Here is a 25,487-nt window from a genome sequence, read left to right as displayed (position 1 = left end):
AAAGGGGCTCGACCCTTCAGGACTAAAACAACTTTAGAACTTTTGAACTTTTGAATCCTAAGTTCAATACTCATACTCTCACACGCATACTCTCAATCACAATACTCTTTCAATTCTCTACTCTCTTCTAAGACTTTTGTACTGCTTTGCTTGCAACTTGGCTTTTCAAGACTGCTGTTTTACTTATTTGTTTTCCCTAAAACCAGTATGTCCCAATTTAATTTCAGCTCCTTCCCTATGTGTTTACTTTACAGTTGCCATGTTCTGGTTTACTTTGTTGTTTATACTCTGTATTAAGCATGCTCTTTTTTTTATGTTTACTGCTTGCTATAAAATCCCCATACCCCCATTCCCCTATGTGTGTTGAGTTAAAGTTCATAGCCTGGCCGCATCCAAATTACTGCCCAGGTCTGAACCTGACCTTCAATAGGTCCTAACTCCCAAACTCAAGCTGACAGGTTGGTCAGGGGTGTGCCAGCATCCTAATTGCTGGGCATGACCACTAGTTTTGTCATGGCTTTCCCTAATTCCCCCTCTATTGCACTTACACTTATTCTTAGACTCTAAGTTCTGCCCCCTCCTATGAGCCTTGCCTTGGGGACCTTGAGTTCCCTATGAACTTGGACATTTGAGGGCTGGCCCTTCCACACTGCACTACAATCTGATCCTGCAAATGTAATTGGGTGTGAGCACTGCCTGGAGTTCATGAAGCTCCTTGGAATTTTGACACACCCAAAGGACGAGAAAGGCTTTGGAAGTCTGATCTTTGGAAGTTGGTTTATCTCATGTTTCAGACTAGGAGTCTGAATTAGGCTCTCCTTGGTTGGAACTTTAATTTTTGATGTAATTTTCTTTTATTTTTATTTTTCTTGATTCATTCGGGTTGTACTAATTTGTAATAACTATTGGGGGTGTATAGTGAAAAGGGGAGGGTCACTCATGTTATGCATGTGGGTAGACATCATGCTTTAGGTATTTATTTCTGCAATCACAGCCTGTTTTTTTCGCTTATGCATCCACATATAGAAATCCTGCCTATATGTTTATGCATCCACATATAGAAATCCTGCCTATAAGTTTATGCATCTACATATAGAAATCTTGCCTATAAGTTGTTTCATTACTGCATTAGAAATCCTGCCTATAAGTTGTTTCATTATTGCGTCAGAAATCCTGTCTATAAGTTATGCATTTCATTAGAAATCATGTCTATAAGTCTCTGCACTTCTGCATATAGAAATCATGATTATAAGTTTCCTGCACTTCTTCACATACACATGTCATTAGGCAAATAATCCATAGGTTAAAAAATAATCAATTGCATCTTAGATACCATGCCCTTAGGATTCCTGTACTTACATAACCGTTTTAGAATCAATAACGCTTAGAATTCATGCCTATAGGAGCAATCGTTTAAATCTGGTTCACCCGCAAAGTCTAAAATCAGTAATAATGTTGTTAACATCCGCAGAATTGGTTTATTTCTAAAGTCAGTAATCTTCTTTAAAATCAGTATGTTTGACCTTGTTAGATATCATGCCTATAGGTTTCACCTAGGCAAACCATTAGGTAATCAATTAATTATACCAGTCTTTAATAATTACAACCAGCGGGCAGGCCTAATTCGGACTTCTTATCTGAAAATATGTGATAAATCAACCACCCCCTTTACGTAAGTTTAATTAAAGACCTAACCAGTACTTGTAAGTCATGCTAAACAATTTCTGCTTTGAATGAAGAGGCCTATTTGAGCCTTAACTGCTATGTGTTTTCCCCCTTAACTGCTCTTATGTGTTTTGTTTGTCGCACTAGATTTTGTCCTTTTTAAACTTCAAAAGCCAATATCCCTTCCCTCTAGGATTACTAGTCCCAACTGCCTCCGGGACTGATAGGATTGGGGCGGGTAGTAGCATGCAATAAGTAACGAGGCCATTCCGCGCTTTAGTACCTTAACGGGGTGGGAAAGGGTAGACATGGATATGATGATCACGCGATAACACCACGTGTATAATTGGTTACCGGGTGTTGCGTGGGTGATCCATGTTATTTATAAGCCTAGGACCCCCTCCCTCTTTATGTGTTTACTTCTCTCTTTCAGAATTTTTAAATTGTAGTTTTCGGTTCTTTTAAACCTTGCCCTTTGCTTTAATCACTTAAAAAATCTCTTTAAATGTCCAAGTACTTTTTTTTTTCTTTCCCAAATTGTCGCCCCATTTCATCCCTTTGCCTGATTATTTGTATCGATTATTTGACTCCCATTCTTCTGCACTCGTATATTCTTTAAATAAATTATAAAATTTCCTAGTCCCAAATTTCAGCTCGTTTATTTATTTTTTATACTTCCCCTACTTGCAATCGTTATGTGAGAATTGTCTTGTATGTTTATTTGTTGTTTATATTTAAAGTCACAATTGTAGCATGGCCGGGAACCACACTAGTGGATCTTGGGGGGTGCCTAACACCTTCCCCCTGAGATAATTTCAAGCCCTTACCCATTCTCTGGTTCTTCTTCTTTTCATTTCCTTCTTAGTGCCCTAATGCACTTAATCATTAGGTGGCGACTCTTCTAAATCTCAAACCCAATTCCCAAAAGGAAAAGAGTTTGTCCGCCCAAATGTCGTAAACCCGATTTCGCCTTTAGAAAAAGGGGGCATCGACAACAATGTGAAGACCGTACAGCGGCTGACCGGGCGGATAGCGGCCTTAGGCCAATTCATCTCAAGATCGTCAGATCGGAGTCATCATTTCTTCTCCTTGCTCAAGAAGAAAAACAGCTTTGAGTGGACTCCGGAATGCCAGCACGCTTTAGAGGAGTAAAAGCGGTATCTCTCGAGCCCGTCTTTTCTCCACACCTCGAAAGAAGATGAAATGCTATACTTGTATCTGGTCGTATCCGAAGTAGCGGCAAGTGGTGTGTTGGTTCGGGAAGAACAAGGTACGCAATTCCCTATTTATTACGTAAGTCGGACTCTAGGAGATGCTGAAACCAGGTATCCCCACTTAGAAAAATTAGCTCTTGCATTAATAAGTGCATCTCTGAAATTAAAACCTTATTTTCAATGCCAACGTATATGTGTTTTAACAACATACCCTCTTCGAAACATCTTGCATAAGCCTGAATTATCGGGCAGATTGGCCAAATGGGCCATCGAGCTCGAAGGGTAAGATATCGAGTATCAACCTCGGACGGCTATCAAGTCCCAAATTTTGGCGGATTTTGTGGCTGATTTTACGCCTTCCCTCGTGCCGAGGTAGAGAAAGAACTCTTGCTAGAAACGGGCATATCATCGGGTATATGGACCCTATTCACCGACGGTGCCTCGAACGTAAAAGGGTCCGAGCTCGGCATCATTCTGAACTGCCTACGGGCGGCATGATTAGGCAATCTATAAAAACTCCAAAATTCACTAACAACGAGGCCGAGTATGAGGCTATGATTGCAGGCCTCGAGTTCGTCAAGATCCTAGGAGCAGAAGTCGTCGAAGCAAAATGCGACTCCCTCCTGGTAGTTAACAAAGTGAACGGGAGCTTCGAGGTCCGAGAAGACAGGATGCAAAGATACTCAGACAAACTTCAGGTCATATTGCATCGCTTCAAAGAATGGACTCTGGTCCGCATTCCACGAGACCAAAACAGTGAGGCCGATGCACTCGCGAACCTGGGGTCGTCCGTCGAAGAAAATAACATACTCCAGGGGATGTTGTACAGCTGTCCAAGTCGGTGATTGAAGAAGGACACGCCGAGATCAACTCGACAAGTCTAACATGGGATTGGAGGAATAAATACATCGACTATTTGAAAAGCGGGAAGCTGCCCACAGATCCAAAGGAGTCGAGGGCCCTCCGAGCCAAAGCAGCTCGATATTCACTTGACGAGAATGGAACACTATATAGAAGTACCTTCGACGGACCTCTACCGTTGGTTTTCCTTGCAAGGTTTTTAACGAGGTACATTATCTGTTGAATAGGCATTCAAGGGGGAGTGTTATAAATAGAACTTTATTTATGGTGAATGTCTATATTTAGAGAGATTCTAAGATTTATTACTTGGTGCCTAAGTCACCCTCTCCCTATAAATAGAGGGTTCTATTCCATTGTAATTCATCCCAAATCAATAAGAATTCTCTCCCTCTACTTTTCTCTGTAATACTCTTCTTCTTCTTTTGTTGTTTCATAACAAAAAAAAGTATTATTAATAAAATTTTTATTAAGGGTAGGGGTTGGGGTTGGGGTGGGGGCGGGGTGGGGTTAGGGTGGGAGTAGGGTGGGGTGGGGTGGGGTGGGGTGGGTTGCAGGGCCGGCTCAATGAAGTTGGTAGCCTAAAGCCAAACTTGAATAAAAGACCTTAAATTTGTCTTAAAAATTTTAAATGCAAAATTAATTTTTATAATCAATTTCTTCTAATAATTATATTTCATTTGATGATATAGTTAATCTATTTAATTTTTTTTTAGACAATATTAATCTTAAGTAAGATTTTGTTAATTTTAATTTTGAAAAACTCTTGTCAGTTGTGGTGATTGTTATAGAGGTTGTTAATATTATTCTATAAGTAATATAGACATTTGGAAATAATTAATTTTTATCTGGTTGGATATATCTTAAAGTATTATCTTTTACTTGTACTATTTTCTATATATTTTAAGTTGAGAAATAAGTATATATACACTATCAATATTAGTATGACTATTACGTTTTAAAAAAATATTCAGCTTTTATTCTATTTTAGCTGTAAAAATAATATAAATTAAAACTAATAAAATTTGATTCAAGAAGTTAATCTTGATGTCATAATTGATTTGACGCTCCCTAGCAATGCTTAAAACGTAGAGGAAAACAAAGTAGAGACTTGATAAGAAGATATTTTCGATTTTTGACTCTAGGTTTTTAAGAATCATACTCCCAAAACTTGGATACTTAATAAAGAGAATATGAAAATGTAATACCAATTCTTTGAAGAGAAACCTAAAAAGGATTTTAAAAAAGTGCGTCCATTAATGAAGTTAGTGGTCATATTGTATTTCTCAAAAAAATTTAAAAAAGAAAAAAAAAGTGGTCAAAGTGTAAATAAGGCAAGAAAATATTTGCCATTAGAGTGATTACCATAAAGATTTATTTAGCAAAAGAAATATTCTTTTTCCAAGTTATGTTAAATAGTCCCACATAATTGTACTTCTCATTTAGTTACTAAGTAATTTTTAAAGAAAAACTAAGTCAAGAAGCTAACATGTACAATAATATAATTTTAAACCTATTAGAAAATTGGGCCTCAAAATATAAGGGGCCTAAAGCACTCGCTTGAGTTGCTTTACCCTTAAACCGCCATTGGTGGGTTGGAGGGAATGAAGAATATGACGGGGAAGGTTAAAAAAGAGTTTTGGAAAATGTTTTTCCTTCTCTCTTGATAGGGAAATTATTTTCTTCCGATTGGAGGAAAATGAGTTCATGAGAAAAATATTTTCCAAAACAATTAAGCCAATCAAACATGGAAAAATTGGAAAATATTTTCTTTTTCCAAAATATTTAAGCCAACCAAACATGGAAAAATTGGAAAATATTGTTCGGAAAATATTTTACTTCATGCCAAACACACCCTATATCTTGTTCTCTTTTCTTATTATTTATAGCACATTATCAACATTGAGTATTTAATTTCATCGTCACCTTCGAGTTATAACCTCTTCAGGTAGATTAATATATTATTTAATTGGTTGATCAATCAGTAGCAGCAGTTGAATCATATGCAACATAGGAAGTACAGTAGTAAATCTCTTAATAATCTGGCACCTTTTTTTTATGTATTTCATTTGATTTTCTCTCGGTATTTCTTTTATATCTTGACGAATAAAGATATGTAAGACTTCCATACGTCTAAGATACTTTAGTTTGTCTTCTATGGTTAACTTAACTCAATCGGGTGTCAAGGCCGGCTCTAACCTTACCCAAGTAAGGCTTGTGCCTTAGGCTCCCAAATTTGTGGGACCCCATTTTTTAAATATTATAGATTTATAGATATTTTTAAAAATAATATTTAATAATTTTAACACAAAAGTAGAGTTTTTTTTTTACAAGAGTTGCCTAAATAAAAGAAGTTTTTCAAAATTATAACTGATAACATCTTACCTAATATTAATAATGTCTCAAGAAAAATAAAATATGTTGATTATATCATCAAGTAAAAGAAATTATTAGTAGAAGAAATCGATTATTAAAAAATTATTAATATTTGCATCTCAAAAGCTAGAAACATAGACCTTAAATAAACTATATATCATAACCTTTTAAAAAAATTTAGGCCTCACGTTAACACTCAAGTGCAGGTGCTCACTGGTCTTAGCTAGGAACAAAAAAAGTTATGGGAAAAGAAAGAAAAACCCTTAAGGGTCGTTTGGTTAGAATATGATTTATATCGGTATAAGTTATGCCAGTAAAAGTTATATTGGGATAAGTTATGCTGAGATTAGTTATGCTGGGATTGTTGTTTATTCATTGTTTGGTATGTTGTATTAAGAATGACAATTGCATAATTTCTAAGAAGAAGGTATAAGTTATACCGGTGCTAATTACCCCACCTTCTATAAGGTATAAGTTATCCCAGTGTTAAAATTAACACGGGGATAACTTATACCTGGTTTGCTAACCAAACAGAGTATTAAGGTGGTATTAAATTTTTATACCACCCTTATACCTTCTTATACCTCATACCAAACGACCCCTTAAAGGAAAGTGAATATTCCAAAAACAGAAAGGAGAAGACATTACTAGAAATCACCAAGTAAATTAAGCTGAGGTCCACAAATGAATTGATTGCTTCTCTTTTTCTTGTAACTCAAACCACACAAGTCTTTTAGTGTACTGTCAAGAAACCAACACTCAGTAAATTAAGATGTTCTCAACTCTTGGAAGTAAGAAAGGGAATCCTTGAAATTTATAACACCACATTACAAGAAAGAATACTCACCTCTACAAGTCCTAGGGACGCTTTCGTTACTACTACTGAAATTTTAATTCACTGTTCCAGCTGACAATCTTGGATCATCTGTGAATAAACAGAAAACAAACTTAAGAGCTTTCCATGAACTAGGACTAGCCTGTTCGATTAAGTTCATCTGCTAAATCAGCAATGTTATACATATGTGACAAGCTAAAAACCGGCACATTGTTGTATGTCCAAAGAGATCAAGCTTGCATTGTTTATTGAATTTCCGGGCACAGAAACGTTATACCATTGCTATGTGCATGGCTACATATCTGCAAAAGTTACTCAACATCTCCAGGCATATAAATCACAGAACATATGTACAAAGGTGTGACTTGTGACTTGCTGCACAACTCATGCCTAAAACTAAGAGGCAGACAAATTCTATTACTTACACCCTAGCAAAGTAAGAACTAGGCAGAAAGGTATAACAATGGAGGAAAATTATAAGAACAAAGATCATATAATGCATCGGACAGAGAACTGTGAAATTGCATACATTGTTCTTAACAACGGCAGATGTTTCTTGTGTATTGGTGCTATAAAAGACAAACACTGGGCGCAGGCCTTGATCAAGAAAACCATGTGGGATTATCTTTCCCCTCAACTTAGAACTTACAACATTTACCAACATTGGACACGAAGCCCCAACTAAGTTAAATTCTATGCAACTCGTCTCAGGCAAGAGCAAGTGGATTATTCCAAGTGACGGATTCACACATGAGAACACTGACACAAGCAAAAAACATGCAGTGCGTACATTGAAGCAACATAACACAAATGGACACAAATTTTCAACACCGCAAACAATATATCCACTTTATTTTACTTCTTGGGCTTCTGGATCCTTGAATTTTGTGTGGCGAAACAAAATCCAAGAACTCGAGAATACAATGTCCTACATGCTTACTTGAGAGATGTTATACAATTCTCACGTCTACAGAGTTAATAAGATGAGGTGGCAAATCAGCAAAAGATGATCCTCTGTTCCCAGTTAAGAGACATTTATGTCTCAATAGAGATAGTGAGTTCGACTCTAAGGAGAAAAACAAAGAATTTTTTTGTTGAAAATGAGACAACATCAGACCCCTTGAGCCCAGTTGGTGTGCAACAAAAGAAAAGATCCCAGGACAATATCCTTACGTTAAATTCACACCTAGTTTAGCATTGAAGGATAGTTTATTAATTACTAACTACTTGTCAATAGCCTACCAGTACCTGTTTGACAATCTCTCCCCCTCCTTCCAGATCTCTTTTACAATCAACAAATCCTGCCATGAATCAACATGATTTATTTATATACAAAGCATGAATAGGAGAAAAGGAAGAAAAGAATAAATCACTCGGTATAATCAAAAGGTCCAAAATTATAGAAAAGCCAAAGAACACTAGGATGTAAACTTCCGTCAATATTACACAACTTGCAAATTATTATAAAAGGATCGGCAAAAACTTATGACTGCACCAACTACAAGAAAAGACCAAAAAGGTGTTTTTCTTGCCTAAAGAAAATTCTAATGTCAGATGGTCTCTTCAAACTAAATGACACCATCTTTGTTATGAAAATTACCTGGATAACAGTCTTTGATCAGCCAAATGCTTCAATCTTTTTCCGATCTCGGTCAAACCTTCAAGAACAGCAAGCAGAAAGCCTTAGGACATGCATCCTCCACTGTTTACAAATCTAGCCACACAAATGTCTAACACTTGTGAACTAGTTTTAGACCACAAGTTTCAAAGCCTTTCTTTCTTTCTTTCCAACTACTAGAAATCTTAACATTTCCAATGGCTCATCCAGTTGGAAAATCATCATTTTGATGGTTTGCAACACCGTTTAGATTTATCCGACGGAATACAACTTGCCGGAGAAGGCTTTCAACGGAAGCCATGGGTAACTTCAGATCGCCACCATGAAACGCGGAAGTTGAATAACGACTGAGATCCATCAAACATATTGTTAAATCTGGAAATTTTATTTATAATTATCCAACGACTTCTGTTAGAAATCCGTCGGAAAAATGGAAAGTTATGAACCAGGAACATCTGTTTTATAAGTGAAACCACCTGCCAAATAAGAAAACAACAACCAAACAACAGGAATTCAACCAAACAATCAATCCACCAATTCCAAGCCGTCAATCCACCAATTCCAACCAATCAAACCCTTAAAATTCCAACAACTAAAGTATTCAACATAAACGTTGTAATTAAAACATCCAAAATACAAGCCTAAACATTCAAACACCATTCAAGTAACATCACAACAAAATCAAACAAGTAAATGCTTCAAACATCACAACTGGAACAAACTAATTCTCGTTATCAGAGTCAGACTGTGGATCAGATCGACGACTATCCATGAGTTTATGCATTAAATCCTCCAGTCTATCAAGTTTTAAACTATTTGCTTCGTGCTTTTCCGACGTCTCTTGTATTTGTCTCCGCAATGAATCTATCTCTTCCTCATTCTGCGAAGAACTAGAAGAAGCACCAGACAATCTTGAAGCAACATCATCGGATGATGGCTGGGTTGAGCTACCTCCAACGGGCTGGCTTTGACGCCATTCATCCAAACCTTTTGTATGTCCATCCTGAAATTTAAATGATAAGCATTATATAACAAACTCATGTTAAAGAATAAAATAGTTCTAAAATTAGGATCTTACATATGTCCCCTCAGCATGTGGCTTGACCAAACTTCTTGTACCATCTTTTTTCTTTTTCACATGTGTCTCCTCAAAGACCTCATCATTCATAGTTCTCCCTTTTAACTTTTCCTGCAAAAAGAAAAAATATGAGTTGGATAAAAGTTCGATTGTGTGTAGTTAAAACCAAAAAAAAATTTAATAAACAAGTTATCAATCTCCTTCGATGGGTCCCTATACTAACTGAACCGCCGTTGTGCAACGAGCCCTTCTTGGAGGCACGGGCGGCCTTTCCTTTGGTGCTCTTCTTCTGAAATTCTGCAATGTCCCGCTTCTCATTGAGTCTAGTCCATATATCTTCTAACATCCAGGTGGGCTTCTGACGCTTTCTCTGAGCAGTCCTCAAGGTATCTTTAAGCATATCAGCAACTTTCTTCTCGAAATTACAACTTATTTGATGATCATGTTGGGCATACCATGAACACTTCACCTGCAAATAATTAATAACATTAGATGAAAACATAATAATTTTATAAATAATATAAAAATGAATTTATTTATACCTTAAAGTAATTCCACATATGGTCTCTGACAATGTAAGGTATTTCTCTCCAGGTTTCCCAAGCGTGACGATAAAATGCTATAAAACAATCCATAACCGCCCTCGTAGATAGCGTGTTGGGAAAAAACCTGCATTAAATTTAACACATGTAAAAAATATGTTCAATAATTAAAAACTAACAAAAAGATTGCTCACCCATTAGTCCCATCGGGAGCGATAATCAACCTCTGAAGACCATCCAATGCTCCAACCTCTCCACGTTTGGGAACCAATTTCTTTGTCGTATAGTAATTATTGGGTAAGTCAATTTTATTCGGATCAAGTTCATTCATAAGCCCAATGATATAGTCCATGGCCGCTACCGAAACATTCCAATGCGATTTAATAAAAAGTAATCCATGTGCAACAGACAACTTAGAATGCATTGAGCCTTCATAGAGTGGATGACTAGCTTCCTCTAAGTGTTCATAGAAGCGCTTAGCCTCATCATTGGGAGAATGCTGAACACTTGGTTGGGATTGAACACCTGAGAACATCCCAGAAGCATCCTTAACCATTTTATTGAATCGAGAATTTTCAAAGTTCTTCTCCACCAGTGGACTACTCTCACCCCTAGAAAATTTTTGAAAATCGAAAACACGGGCATTGGTATCAATTTCTCCATGAAAAATCCACACATAATAATTTTTCATAAACCCCTTCTTATAAAGATGATCTTTAATGTCCTTAGGTTTCAAAAACTTCTCACATTTGCATTTCACACAAGGGCACCTAATCATCCCTCCAGTGAGGAATTCATAAAGTGTTTTCCCCCGAGCAATAAATCCTGCAACCCCTTCTATAAATTCCTCTCTTAACTCCCGCTGATCACGATAACACCTATTATACATCCATCTACGATGTTCAAGCTCCATCTATACAAAGAGCAAAAATAGAAATTGAGATACTTAAAAATAATTTATTTTATTCAAATTAATTTACACTCTTCTGCCTAACATTCAAAGGTCCCGAAATATTACTACACAAAATTAACGAAGTCCCAAAATTAATTAGCAAAAACGTACTACTTTTGCTACACAAGATTATAAAAAGCGTTCAATCTATGCAATTTATGAACACTATGGTTGATAATCCTAACTCCGACATTAATTCAAGTTAGCATTAGGATTCAAGTTATCTGTAAACCACAGTAGTCACTCCATATTTATACAGGAATCAGTGATTCAAATTGCACATATTGGGAAAACAAATAAGCAAACATGCGCAGCAGTTAAACTTGGATACACAACAAATTTAAAAGAATAAAATTTGCTTTAAGCATAGCGTCAAACCTTAGCTCAAAGAGAGAAGAAACCCTAAAAAGAGGTGCCGCCGCTGGAGTGAAGAGGAATAGAAGTCACGAAATGAGATATGGTCCACAAAATAAACTTATATAACATAAGTTTTCCGACGGCTTTCGGTCGGAAAAAACCGACGAACACTAGTTATAGATATTTGCCTCGATTTTTGGTATATTTTCCGATATTAAATACTATTTTTTTGCCTTAATTTCCAGCTGTAAGGCAGTGCCTCTTGTTTCGACTGCCTCCTTCGGAAGTTCGGTCGGTCATCACTGAAGAAATCCAAATTCGAATCCAAATTTCCCGCTCCGTTTAGCAGACCCATTTTACGGTGTTTTTATAGTGAGTGAAAAGAGAATATTCAATTGGGCAGTTATTATTTTTTTAAGATTTTGAAATTCCATTTTTCATTAATCAAGTCACTGTTATAAAATAATAAAAGAAGAAGAAGAGTAGTGCAGAGAAAAGTAGAGGGAGAGAATTCTTATTGATTTGGGATGAATTACAATGGAATAGAATCCTCTATTTATAGGGAAAGAGTGACTTAGCCACCAAGTAAAAATCCCTAGAATCTCTCTAAATATAGACATTCACCATAAATAAAATTCTATTTACAACACTAGTTATCTTTATCTACTTTTCTATATAATAATTATACCTCGTACCTTACTTTTTTTTAAAATTGCAAGTTTATTCTTCATATTGTTGGTGCATGACATCATGAAACAACGAAAAATAATACAATCTATTCAAATATTGTACACATCCAAAACGATACAGCACAATACAATACAATACGATATATTATGAAACGATACATAACAACATCCAAACAAGTTGTTAAAACAACTTAATTAAATCATATTTTTTGAAATTTTACTTTAAATCGCAAAACATAAACCTCAAAGTTGTATAATGAATTAANTAGAGATAAGGGTATATTTGATAACAATTGTAAAGGCAGGGGTATTTTTGTTCCCAAAGTATAACGGAGGACAAATATAAATAATATTTAAAAGTAGAGGGGTATATTTGATCCTTTTCCCATGTTAAAATAATACAAAAATTAGGTATTTGTTATAGAACAATAAATGAAGAACAAGAGTATTGCAGAGAAAAGTAGAGAGAGAGAATTTTTATTGATATTGGGATGAATTACAATGGAATAGAACCCTCTATTTATAGGGAAAGAGTGACTTAGCCACCAAGTAAAAATCCCTAGAATCTCTCTAAATATAGACATTCACCATAAATAAAATTCTATTTATAACACTCCCCCTTGAATGTCTATTCAACAGATAATGTGCCTCGTTAAAACCTTAACTAAAATAAAACCCAATGGGAAAAAAATTCTAGAAAAGGAAAAAGAGTACACATATCTACAATACGCCTTTTGGTTGCCTCGTTAAAAACCTTGCAAGGAAAACCCAGTGGGACAAAACCTTGTAAGGGAAAAAGAGTGCAACGCGCATTAACTCCCCCTGATGAGAGCATCAATTCACATCCTTGAGTGTTCGCATTGCAATCTTGTGCACCATCTTCAAAAGATCTTTGGTAGAGATTTGATAAATAAATAAGCCATATTAACTTGAACGAATTTGTTTCACCTTGAAATCATCATCCCTAATAGATGTATTGTCTTCATATGATCTTGTTGGAATCGTTAGTTCAATATCTTCACATAGAGGTGAAACTCTCGCTATCATATTATCATGCATATAGTTATAGCAAGATACATTTGTGCACAAATTGCACTGAAGAAGTGGTACTTCAAGATCAAGAATTGTATATGCTTCAAGCAACTTAAATCCTTCATGGATTGTCACATAAGTTAAGTCATATAAGCCATATAGTAGACTTTAGATGCATATCAAGTTTTCATGTCATGCTAGACATATAAGATATCGAAAACTGATTGCACATACCATTGACTTTATACTTTCAAGTGTTTGAACTACATGTTCAAAACTACATGTCTTTCATATGAAACCAATTCTATTCGAAATTGTTTCTCCAGGCTTAAGATCCTCATATATATTTAGCGCTATTATAGATGTCGTCGACAAACATTTTATATCGGTTCCAACCTCCTTATTTTTCATAAAGACATAACATAGAGATCTCTTCATTCATATATTCAGGTACTTGAATCTCTCAAGAGATTTAATGAAGTGTTATGTTATGTGATCTTCTAGTTCACTTGCCTCTTTATTATGATCATTTTGATCATTTGCTCATCTTCTTTATCAAGAAGTTTATTTGAAACCGATTTGTCTATATGCTTTAAGCGTACCATAGACTTTGTCCTTCTAGGACTTAATAGGAGCATTTGCAATGAGAATATAGTTACTTTCTTTGGGTCAGCAAATGCGTCTGGCATGCTTTGCAATATATTGCAAATGAATTATCCTTTTATGAACTTCAAGTTCATATTATCTTATTCGAGGATCTAGATGTACAAATGATAATTCATTCCACGTAACTTTTTCTCAACTGTTTATCATGTCTCCCCCTCATGTTAGAAAAACTAACTTGTTTCCTCAACTTTGAGAACCCATCTTTGTGCGTTATGGTGTTAATCATAATATACACCACACATCAATAATAATAAGATGGAATTATTTGGTTCCTGACGCTGAACCACTTGTGAGGGGAGAAAAATAATATACTTTTGTATATAACGTATATCAAACTGATATATATAACATTGTTCTCATAACCAATAGTTAACTATTAAGTGGAGGCACTCAATAAATCATTTTGCTAAACCAACTGTGATGTAAGCCAACTTATCAAGATAAACTGTCTTGAATGGAAAATATGAAAATTATGCTCGAAATTAAATTATTGAGCAAGTTACCTCGCAAAACACCATCTTGCGGGTTATTAATAATCGCACATGTAACCATCTCATAGATGCATCTTATGTGGTATACATGGCAGGTGAATGGGCCCATATTCACCTTTGATATTTCCAGCATTCATGGGATTCATTCCCACTTTTAGTTGGTCTATTAATTAATGAGAACAAGCAATGTAAGAGAATTCGTAAAGAACTTTTTAGTTCTTTAATATTTACCCATGTGAATTCTCTTTTATTTTTTTTGCACATCATACTTGAATTAACATGGCTAAACCAATTATGCCAACTGGATAAATTATCAACATTGATAAACTTTAGGGTTACACCATGACGTGTGCAATTATCAATAAACTCCAAGTTTATTATGATATGGGTTTTTATATCAATACATATCCACTTCATTGTGGTATTCTTTTGTTTATGTAGTACAAATTGGAGAATAAAGTGGGTAGCTTTTCACATACATATTACCCCGCTATAAGTTGTAGTAATAGAAGATATTAAATCTTTCCTTTATTTATAGTCTCAATTTAATCAACCGCTTTCGTGTATACTTTGGAAACTGAATAAGTTTCTTTGAGACTTACTACAACACAATACCTTATTGGTAATTAATTGTGTTTCTCCAAAATAGTATAATTGGCTCTTGCAGAGTTCTCAATTAGTTTTGTAGTACCACATATTCATCAACACCCATATGGTGAATATCTCTTTTAAGGAGAAAGTCATACCATTATGGTTATGGTCAAAATTATATGCAAGTTCTGTTTCTTGCATTACCACTGTCTTTTAATAATCACAATGCCAAAATATTTTGGCGTACAATAGGTACGTGACCAATGACCATTCATGCCACAATAATGACATTATTTTCTTATATCATCTCAAACCTCCTTTTAGAGGCGAGTGCGGTATATTCACTACCACTAGCACGTTCATATTCTTTGAAGAATGATTATGTATTCATAAATCAGATGTTGTCACATTCACATCATGAATGGACCATAATCATCTATATGTGCTTTACAAAATCTCATGTCAAATCGATGACAAATATTTAAAATCAAAGTATAGTGAAAGAAAAAATACAGTAAGATACTTGCCTTAAATCCAGAATTTAATCATGAAGGAAGTTCATGGAATAATTGACAATCATTATGCTCAATCCCAAAGCTTCTACTCAATTCGTTAGAGTCTCGTGCTGATAACGTGTTATAAACAATAAAAGAAGAAGAAGAATATTGCAGAGAAAAGTAGGGAGAAAATTCTTATTGATTTGGGATGAATTACAATGGAATAGAACCCTCTATTTATAGGGAAAGAGTGACTTAGCCACCAAGTAAAAATCTCTAGAATCTCTCTAAATATATACATTCACCATAAATAAAATTCTATTTATAACAATCACTCTTTCTTCACTATTTTTCAGCTCTGGTTTTTGTAGTATCTTGTCCTTGTTATTAATTATTAATATTATTTTTACATTTAATTTTTTGATTATTAGGTCATTGGTACTATATTTCTGGAGTCTTTTGCTCTTACTTTTCTATTAAAGTCAAATCTCTCTATAACAATCTCGTTTGTTCCGAAATTTTTTGGTTGCTATAGCGAGTTGCTGTTATAAAGGACATATATTATAACATAACATAAAATCGGTTCCGAAAATACTTGGCTTTTATACTGAACTAGTCTCTTGGTACGCGCTAATTATAAAATTTTAAAAGATCATATTGTTATTGTCACGACCCAAAATCCATTAAGGGTTGTGATGGCGCCGGACACAACTGTCAGGCAAGCCAACACCAAATAACTAGTAATTTCTCGTTTTAATATTTTTGAAATCATCTCCTTTAAACATTTAAACAATAAATAATAAATTTCACTGAATAAATAACAGTGTCTTTACAAAATTTAGCTGCTGAATAATCCAATAATTACCCCATACCCGGTGTCACAAGTGCATGAGCAATTTCTAGGAAAAACAAGATGTAATACAATAACTGTCCGGAATACAAGTTGACAAAAGGAAAATACAATACAGTACTCTGAAGGAGACTCTGCCGGCTGCGGGGCGTCTTGAGAAGTGCAACTCACCTAAGTCTCTGTATCGAACATGCCGTTGCGCCTGACTAGGCCACTAGTCATACATGTGCATGTGCAACAAAAATGCACAGCAATTGTAGTATGAGTAAAAACAACGTGTACCCAGTAAGTATCTCGTCTAACCTCGAAGAAATAGTGACGAGAGGTCGACTCCGAAACTTACTAGTGGTCCAACAATATCGGATACAATAAAGGAGGAATAAACATGAAACAGAGTAAATATGTGAAATAAACAAGTATAAAATACGTGATAAAATTCCTCTCTTTATAATTTAACTCAACCTCTCAACTAGCAAGTTTCCTTTGTATCCGGAGCATATATATAGATATAGTGGATTTCATTAAGGAAGTAGTCATAATTCAAATCAGGAAAAAATTCCTCAGATTTCACTGGTTTCTAGCCAAATACCACGCACGAATCCATGAGGATAGTATATGTATATTTATCTATAGGAAATGCCGAGGCGTACGGCGCGATCCAACACAAAAGTAAATTGTGCACTGCCAGAAGGTCGAATGGCGCGAACCATAGATGCATCTATTAACCTGCCGAGACGATCGGCCCGCTCCTATGAGAGTAGTAAAAAGTAATACCCCGCTCGCGAATCATATGTGCGACGCGGTCAAATATAATATAAGGGACTTCCCTGCTCACGAATCATACATGCGACGGGGTCAATTATAGATTTCTTAAGTTATTATGATATTTATCATTTCTTTTCGAAAATACGAAATTTAATGGAAACTCTTAAAATCTCAAATTCCTCAATTTAATTTTCTTTCAACCCAATTATTACGCAACCTTAATCTTGTTTCTTCACAAACAAATAATAAACATAAATTAACAACAATATCAATCAGGCATGATGTAAGCCTAAAACTACCCAAACATAGGCTTAGTAAGTAGTTACGCACGGGCTCTCGTCACCTCGTGCGTACGTAGCCCCCTCAAATAGAAGCACATATTTAATTATTTCACCTATGGGGTTAATTCCCTCTTACAAGGCTAGAAAGGAGACTCACCTCACTCTGAATCTCCATAACCGGCTTTCAAGCCCTTCCGACGACTCAAACCGATGCGTAACACTCCAAAACTAGCCAATAATCATGCAAACCCATTGATATACGCTCGAATACTCATTATAATCCAATTTATAACAATTTCTAACCTCGATCGAAAAGTTGGTAAAGATCACCCTCGGGTCCACGAGCCCGAATTCCGAAATTTTTCGAAGATAAACTTTACCCATACCCTCACAAATTCAAATATATAATTTATTCTCAATTCCATGCCCAAAATCGTAGTCAAAATTCAAGAATATCAATTTCTAGGTTTTTCTCCAAAATCCCACATTTCTACCAATTTTCATGCTAAAATCTATACATAATCAATGTATTTAACTCACGATAGGTGGGAATAGCTTACCTTGCCATTGATGATGAAAATCCCCAATTGAAGCTATCCAAAAATCGTCCAAACAAGAGTGAATGGAAGAAAATGGGCAAAACCCCCGTTTTAAAGAAACCTCACTGCCTCTAACATTTTCGCACCTGCGGCCACTCGATCGCTTCTACGGTCGCGCAGGTGCGGACCAAATACAGCTTCTGCGGTCCAGAGCTCCCAGCACATTCCCGCTTCCACGCCTTCCCTTCCGCAGGTGTTGTCCCGCTTCTGTGGCGAGATGACTGCATCTGCGATCCTAGCTCCCCCACCACCACCACCACCAAAATCGCACATGCGACCACAGAGCCGCTTCTGCGGCTCCGCACCTGCGGCCCAAGCCTCGCAGGTGCAGTTACACCAGAAGGCAGCTGCTCAATTCTTCTTCTAACTCTAAATTTGATCCGTTAATGCCCCGGAATCCACCCGAGGGGGACCCTGTCCAATCACACCAACCAGTATCGTAATATAACTCGGACCTGCTCGAGGCCTCAAATCACATCAAACAACGCTAAAATCACAAATCACACCCCATTTCAAACTTGATGAACTTTAGAACTTCGAACTTCTTCATTCGATGCCGAAACCTATCAAATCACCTCAGATTGACTTCAAATTTTGCACACAAGTCATATTCGACATTATGGACCTACTCCAACTTCCAAAATCGGCATCCGACCCCGATATCAATAAGTCCACATCCGGTCAAACTTCTCAAAAACCTATAAATTTCTAACTTTCGCCAAATGACTCCAAAATGACCTACGGACCTCCAAATCCACTTCCGATCGCGCTCCCCATACCAGAATCACCATACGGAGCTATTCCCAGACTCGGAATCTCAAACGGACATTGCTAAACACTGAAATGCACTTCAACACAAGCTTATGAAATTCTTCCAAAATGCTATCTTACACAATAGGCGCCGAAACGCTATCGGGTCATCTAAAACCCGATCCGGACATACGCCCAAGTCCAAAATCATCATACGAACCTGTTGGAACCTTCAAATCCCGATTCTGAGGTCGTTTACTAAAAAATTCAATCTTAGTCAATTCTTCCAACTTCAAGCTTTTGAAATGAGAATTCTCTTTCCAAATCCAATCTGAACTTCTCGAATTTCGATTCCGACCATACATGCAAGTCATAATACCTAAAGTTAAGCTACTCATGGACTCAAACCGTTGAACGACACGCTATAGCTCAAAATGACCAGTCGGGTCGTTACATTCTCTCCCACTTAAACATACGTTCGTCCTCGAACGTGCTGAGAACTGCACTGGAGTTGTCCGAAATCACTGTTTAACACCTCGAGCACCTACCCGTACTACCACAGCTCAGTTGAGCACATTAACACAATCAAATCAGAATATTTTCTCTTTTATTCAAACAAATAAGCTTAGAACCCAGCTCCAACACCCAAAATTGTTTGCCAGGCCTACTTCCAACCTACGAATATCGTATCAATCACTACACGATGTACCAGAACATGACTTCATACTGTTGCTGAATTCTCACCGTGCACCACATCATTCACGGACCATAATAACCTTCTCTGATCATAATAACTGACATTTCTCGAATATGATGCTCACAATGTACCTCATGACATATATAAATCCTGTCCCAACTTTCGCAATACCGCCACGACGGAGGGGAGGTGTAGAAATACATAACCAAATGCTGAGTCAGCAATTCATTGAGTCTATACTCCTGATAAGAACCATCACCTCATTCTGAACCAAATAATGGTATTTGCTCTTTAATACACTTCATATAATCCGATTGCACTGATCCTAGATCCAATAATCTTGCCTCACCCAGTACGAACTGCTCAGGCAATAAGCCACCCCAGATATGACCAAAAGTCTTACATGATGCCACTAAGTGCCAATAGGCTACCAACTCGAACGTGATACATAAGAAAAACAAACTCTGGAAGGGACTACTCAACTCACGCACTAATATATACCTTCCTCAGAAAATGGGAAGCAAAACACACAAAATAGAATATAGGGGATTGTACTCAACATCACACTGTTGCGGCGTGCAACCCGATCCAACCAACATACCGGTGGCGTCGTGCCACCTGATCCACACATAAAATCCATATAAAGAGATACATACCGAGCTAGAGTGCTCATTACCACAAAATACCGAATATCGGTCACTAGCACGCTAAGTGCATAATACCATCCCTAGGAAGACAGACAGCGTCGTACGCTACGAAATTCAAGCATAACTGAGGTACGATGTATAATCTGAATCACAAGAGCCATCCCGCTTACATAACACCCTCGCTACGCAGAACCTCAATATATAAGAAATTTATCGAGTTGTTTCACAATTCACACTGCACAATATAATATTACATGAAATAGCCGACGACGAAACGACATCCAACGTCTGAATACTCCTCCATAAGGAGTGTTATGCTGAAATGAACACTTCTGGCCTGATATAGAGCCCATATTCATATTTAAATCCATTCACAGACCTCAAGTCGATTTTGATCGCACCATACTAGGCTAATAACCTTCCAAGGGTCCACAATAACCCCCTCTTTCCCATGACACGAAATAACAACCATCATAACCGGGACAAACTTCCACAGTCCACAAGCAAATGAACCGAGCGCCCTCCAGGCATAGTTTCTCTAAATAGTGATATTACCACCATCTTCACACTTGGTTTAGGTCTGCAATCAATCAGGTGACTACATGTCACACTTACACAATCTCCCCGTGAGGTACGCTCCCACAATCCTCTGCACTAGGTAACGAGTCTGTACATCCATACCACCGGTCACACTAGCTGCAAGGCAAATCAAGAATCCATAATCATGATGCAAAGTCTCCAACACAAAATACCGATCTCAGGTGACGCCGAAGACAATACCAGCTTACCCCAAGCCTCCAAATCCCCTTCCTGCTCATCCGAGCTCGTGACATCTTTGTCAACACCGAACCGCAATCTTAATCCTCACTTTTAAATTTCATACCGCTCACTGCACCTAACATGCCAATATGCGATGGCGCCAGAATTTCATCATAACTCCTAAACCACTAATAGGGTAAACACTTCATCACCTAGAAACTTTTTACTTAACTTATTCCAAGAGAACCATAGCAACACGCGAGTAACTTCTCATAACCGTAGAATATTCAAATCCTCAAGCAGTGGTCTAAACCACCATAGCCCTTCCGGTATCCGCCTACACATAACAGGCCATAATTTCTGAATACTTCCAAATAAAATCAATTACGGCTATCGTCAAGCCTCACACGTACCCGTCACGAATCACATGCATAACTTAATCACGCTGAAGGAATTGGTCACTACCACCAATATGCCAATCCAACTATGGCTAACCAATCTAACTTCTTCTAATTCATCCTTGATTGCCTTAGTAATAATAATAACTCCATTCAACACGTAACACATTCAATCCGCACTCATCTCGAGTGGCCTTGTATCACGAGACCATGCTGTCTCAAATCTCACGAACATCTCATACCTTCCTTGTGCACATATTTGCATCCTCAACTGATACACCAATTCCGATAATCCCTCTACAAATCCGAAGTCTGTTTCCCTCATTCACCCAAATGCAACACTGCAAGTCAAAAATATCATAGAACATTCCGAGCCTCTTATCATAATCCGCTACAAAATCTCGATTCTTAACCATACCGCGGGCTTGACATCCTTAAGCGCCGCATTTAACCTTTGAATTCACTAGGACCATTGTTGAGAGTCACCCACTCTGGCTTGGTCCTGAATTTAATCAACTCCCAGGCTCCGCTGGCACATGAACACCCATCTCAATGAAGCACTTGACTGAATCACTTCCCTTGTAAATCACCTCTAGACGAAGCATAAATCCCGAATCTTCCCAAAGCTTGAACATGAGTCAATAAGGCCAGCTATAGCACACCTTTGACAATTCCTTTGCTCAAATTACCACTTATGTTTTTTCCCTTTGCTGTAATACTTACCAATACGCCGATAACCCGAAACCTCACGAGTTGATAACCATGCAACTCCATCGTAGGCGGTGGGACTTTCCCACTTAGCTTAGAGCCACCTATTACATAACCCTGGAACCCACCGAGATTCCTTCTTCATTGTCAACATGATCTTGCACAACTAACCCGCCAAATTCCTTGAAATCTTTCTGTAAAACCCCTTATGAATACTCTGAATGGTTAACCACATTCACATGTCTGACCTCTTTACCGGATAGCCAGTAGAATTCGCAGAAGCCTTGCCAACCACGCGACCACTAACTTGCTTACTGGAGATAACCCACCCGTGGAACTTACATGCCGACATCTTCCAACGTCGCTGCATGGGGTACAATTACTACGACATCAATAACCCATCCTGAGCCCATGCTCATGCACTAGCTGCACAAGTCCGTTCACTCCTCATGGATATCAACTAAATGTGCGACAATACTTTCCAATCCAAAGTCATGTTGTATCCTTCTTCATATCAAGCAACTCCTTTATATTGTATAAAATCCCCCGGTGTATCATATCCGATATTTCAAATTAAGTCCATAGTCCTAGTCACTGTCCACCTTGAATCTCAAATCACTCTAGACTTTTTTCTCCGGGTGTGTAGCCATCCTGCCACAGGACCCATACGCTACTCTGCCACTCTCTCACTTTGGTCAAACTCACTCCTTAAGCAACTACTCGACTCATGCTTCTCACACTTCGCTCTCTAGAAGTTTAATCACCACAAGACACTTTTCACGTGTCCTTCCTCATCCTTCGCTGCCCAGTTGTTGCTTTAAATAAAAAGCTATCTCTATAGCACCTGAACCAATATATCGCCACTAACTTTAAACCCTTCCGAAGATCATCTTTCTCGAGCCGTCAATATTAGAAATACCGATTCGATCCTGAACCACCGCACACCGCGATCTCTGATAGCCGTTCCCTGACACCATTTCACAATACCCTACCTAAAGGCGAATTGAAGAAGATCATAACACCGGCAAACTTAACACATTCAATCGAGGACGACGACACCACGTCGCAGATGAAAATTCCACCGCACTTGAAAACACCAAGTCTCGTTATTCCATCAACCCAACCTGAACATACATAGTACGATTGTCTTTCCTCCGCCGAAAATAAAATACCGAATCTCTGAATCATGCACTGAGTAGACCTCCTTTCAAGTCATTTGCTGCCCCGACACATGGGCAAGTATCCTACCATCACATTAATACTGTACGATAATCGTTCATGAGCATCATAGCAACCTGTGCATAGCCTCAAAGCTCTCCGAAGTACAACTACTGAGCTGAAACGACAGAACATCCTTCCGTAAGGCGACGACTATAGCCCGCACAACCACGCAGGGAGAAACATCCCGCACCACACCTGTAGTACCATACCAATACTCACTTCCCGATTTATAACCAGCGCTTCGCATCACATAAGATTGAATGAAAAGGAAATGAAGGCAAGCCAACACCAAATAACTAGTAATTTCTCGTTTTAATATTTTTGAAATCATCTCCTTTAAATATTTAAACAATAAATAATAAACTTCACTGAATAAATAACGACGTGTTTACAAAATTTAGCTGCTGAATAATCCCATAATTACCCCAGTACCCGGTGTCACAAGTGCACGAGCAATTTCTAGGAAAAACAAGATGTAATACAATAATTATCCGGAATACAAGTTGACAGAAAGGAAAATACAATGCAGTACTCTGAAGGAGACTCTGCCTTCTGCGGGGCGTCTTGAGAGGTGCAGCTCACCTAAGTCTCCGTATCGAACATGCCGCTGCGCCTGACTAGGCCACTAGTCATACATGTGAATGTGCAACAAAAATGCACAGCAATTGTAGTATGAGTACAAAAACAACGTGTACCCAGTAAGTATCCCGTCTAACCTTGAAGAAGTAGTGACGAGAGGTCGACTCCAACACTTACTAGTGGTTCAATAATATTGGATACAGTAAAGGGGGAATAAACATGAAACAGAGTAAATATGTGATTAACAAGTATAAAATAAGTGATACAATTCCCCTCTTTATAATTTAACTCAAGCTCTCAACTAGCAAGTTTCCTCCGTATCTGGAGCATATATATAGATATAGTGGATTTCATTAAGGAAGTAGTCATAATTCAAATCAGGAAAAAATCCCTCAAATTTCACTGGCTTCTAGCCAAATATCACGCACGATTCCATGAGGATAGTATATGTATATTTATATATAGGAAATGCCAAGGCGTACGACCCGATCCAACATAAAAGCAAACTGTGCACTGCCAGAGGGTCGAATAGAGCGAACCATAGATGCATCTATTAACCTGCCGAGGCGATCAGCCCGCTCCCATGAGAGTAGTAAAAAGTAATACCTCGCTCGAATCGCACGTGTGATGCGGTCAAATATAATATAAGGGACTTCGCCGCTAGCGAATCATACATGCGACGGGGTCGATTATAGATTTCTTAAGTTATTATGATATCTATCATTTCTTTTCGAAAATATGAAGTTTAATGGAAACTCTTAAAAACTCAAATTCCTCAATTCAATTTTCTTTCAACCCAATTATTACGAAACCTTAATCTTGTTTCTTCTCAAACAAACAATAAACATAGATTAACAACAATATCAATCAGGCATGATGTAAGCCTAAAACTACTCGGGCATAGGCATAGTTAGTAGCTACGTACGGACTCTCATCACCTGGTGCGCACGTAGCCCCCTCAAATAGAAGCACATATTTAATTATTTCACCTATGGGGTTAATTCCCTCTTACAAGGTTAGAAAGGAGACTCACCTCGCTCCGAAGCTCCATAACCGACTTCCAAGCCCTTCCGACGACTCAAACCGATGCGCAACACTCCAAAACTAGCCAATAATCATGCAAACCCATTTATATATGCTCGAATACTCATTATAATTAACCCTGATCGAAAAGTCGATAAAAATCACCCTCGGGCCCACGTGCCTGGATTTTAAAATTTTTCGAAGATAAACCTTACCCATACCCTCACGAACTCAAATATATAATTTGTTCTCAATTCCATGCCCAAAATCGTGGTCACAATCCAAGAATACCAATTTCTAGGTTTTTCTCCAAAATCCCAAATTTCTACCAATTTTCATGCTAAAATCTATACATAATTAATGTATTAAACTCACGATAGGTGGGGATAGCTTACCTTGTCATTGATGATGAAAACCCCCACTTAAAGCTCTCCAAAAACCGTCCAAACAAGAGTGAATGGAAGAAAATGGGCCACACCCCCGTTTTAAAGAAACCTCACTGCCTCCAGCATTTTCGCACCTGCGGCCACACGACCGCGTCTGCGGTCCCGCAGGTGCGGACCAAATACCGCTTCTGCAATCCAGGGCTCCCAGCCTATTCCCGCTTCCGCGCCTTCCCTTTGGTAGGTGCAGTCCCGCTTCAGCGGCGAGATAACCGCATCTGCGATTCCAACTCCACTCCACCAAAATTGCACATGCGACCGCAGGGCCGCTTCTGCAGCTCTGCACCTGGGGCCCAAGCCTCGAAG

The 25,487-nt window shown here is 37.7% G+C and overlaps 1 protein-coding gene across 3 annotated transcripts; it reads right to left on the bottom strand.

Annotated features, from left to right (window-relative positions):
• Nucleotides 1–9,082: 9,082 nt before the first annotated feature.
• On the bottom strand, nt 9,083–11,842 carry LOC109206346. 3 transcript variants are annotated; one of them, XM_019369172.1, is made up of 6 exons: nt 11,517–11,842; nt 10,381–11,099; nt 10,187–10,313; nt 9,868–10,113; nt 9,645–9,755; nt 9,083–9,569 (listed from the first exon to the last, which is right to left on the bottom strand). In XM_019369172.1, exons 2-6 carry the CDS (start codon nt 11,097–11,099, stop codon nt 9,288–9,290), a joined length of 1,485 nt encoding a protein of 494 aa, XP_019224717.1. In that variant the 5' UTR covers nt 11,517–11,842; the 3' UTR covers nt 9,083–9,287. The 3 variants fall into 3 exon arrangements, with proteins under 3 accessions (XP_019224717.1, XP_019224718.1, XP_019224719.1); XM_019369173.1 differs by having other exon boundaries at nt 10,381–10,797; XM_019369174.1 differs by having other exon boundaries at nt 10,381–10,711.
• Nucleotides 11,843–25,487: the final 13,645 nt, after the last annotated feature.

The sequence above is a fragment of the Nicotiana attenuata genome, unplaced genomic scaffold (genome assembly GCF_001879085.1).
Source record: "Nicotiana attenuata strain UT unplaced genomic scaffold, NIATTr2, whole genome shotgun sequence".
NCBI classification, from domain to species: domain Eukaryota; kingdom Viridiplantae; phylum Streptophyta; class Magnoliopsida; order Solanales; family Solanaceae; genus Nicotiana; species Nicotiana attenuata.
The sequence above is the reverse complement of the archived record's forward strand: the minus strand, read 5'-3'. Positions and strand labels throughout refer to the sequence as shown.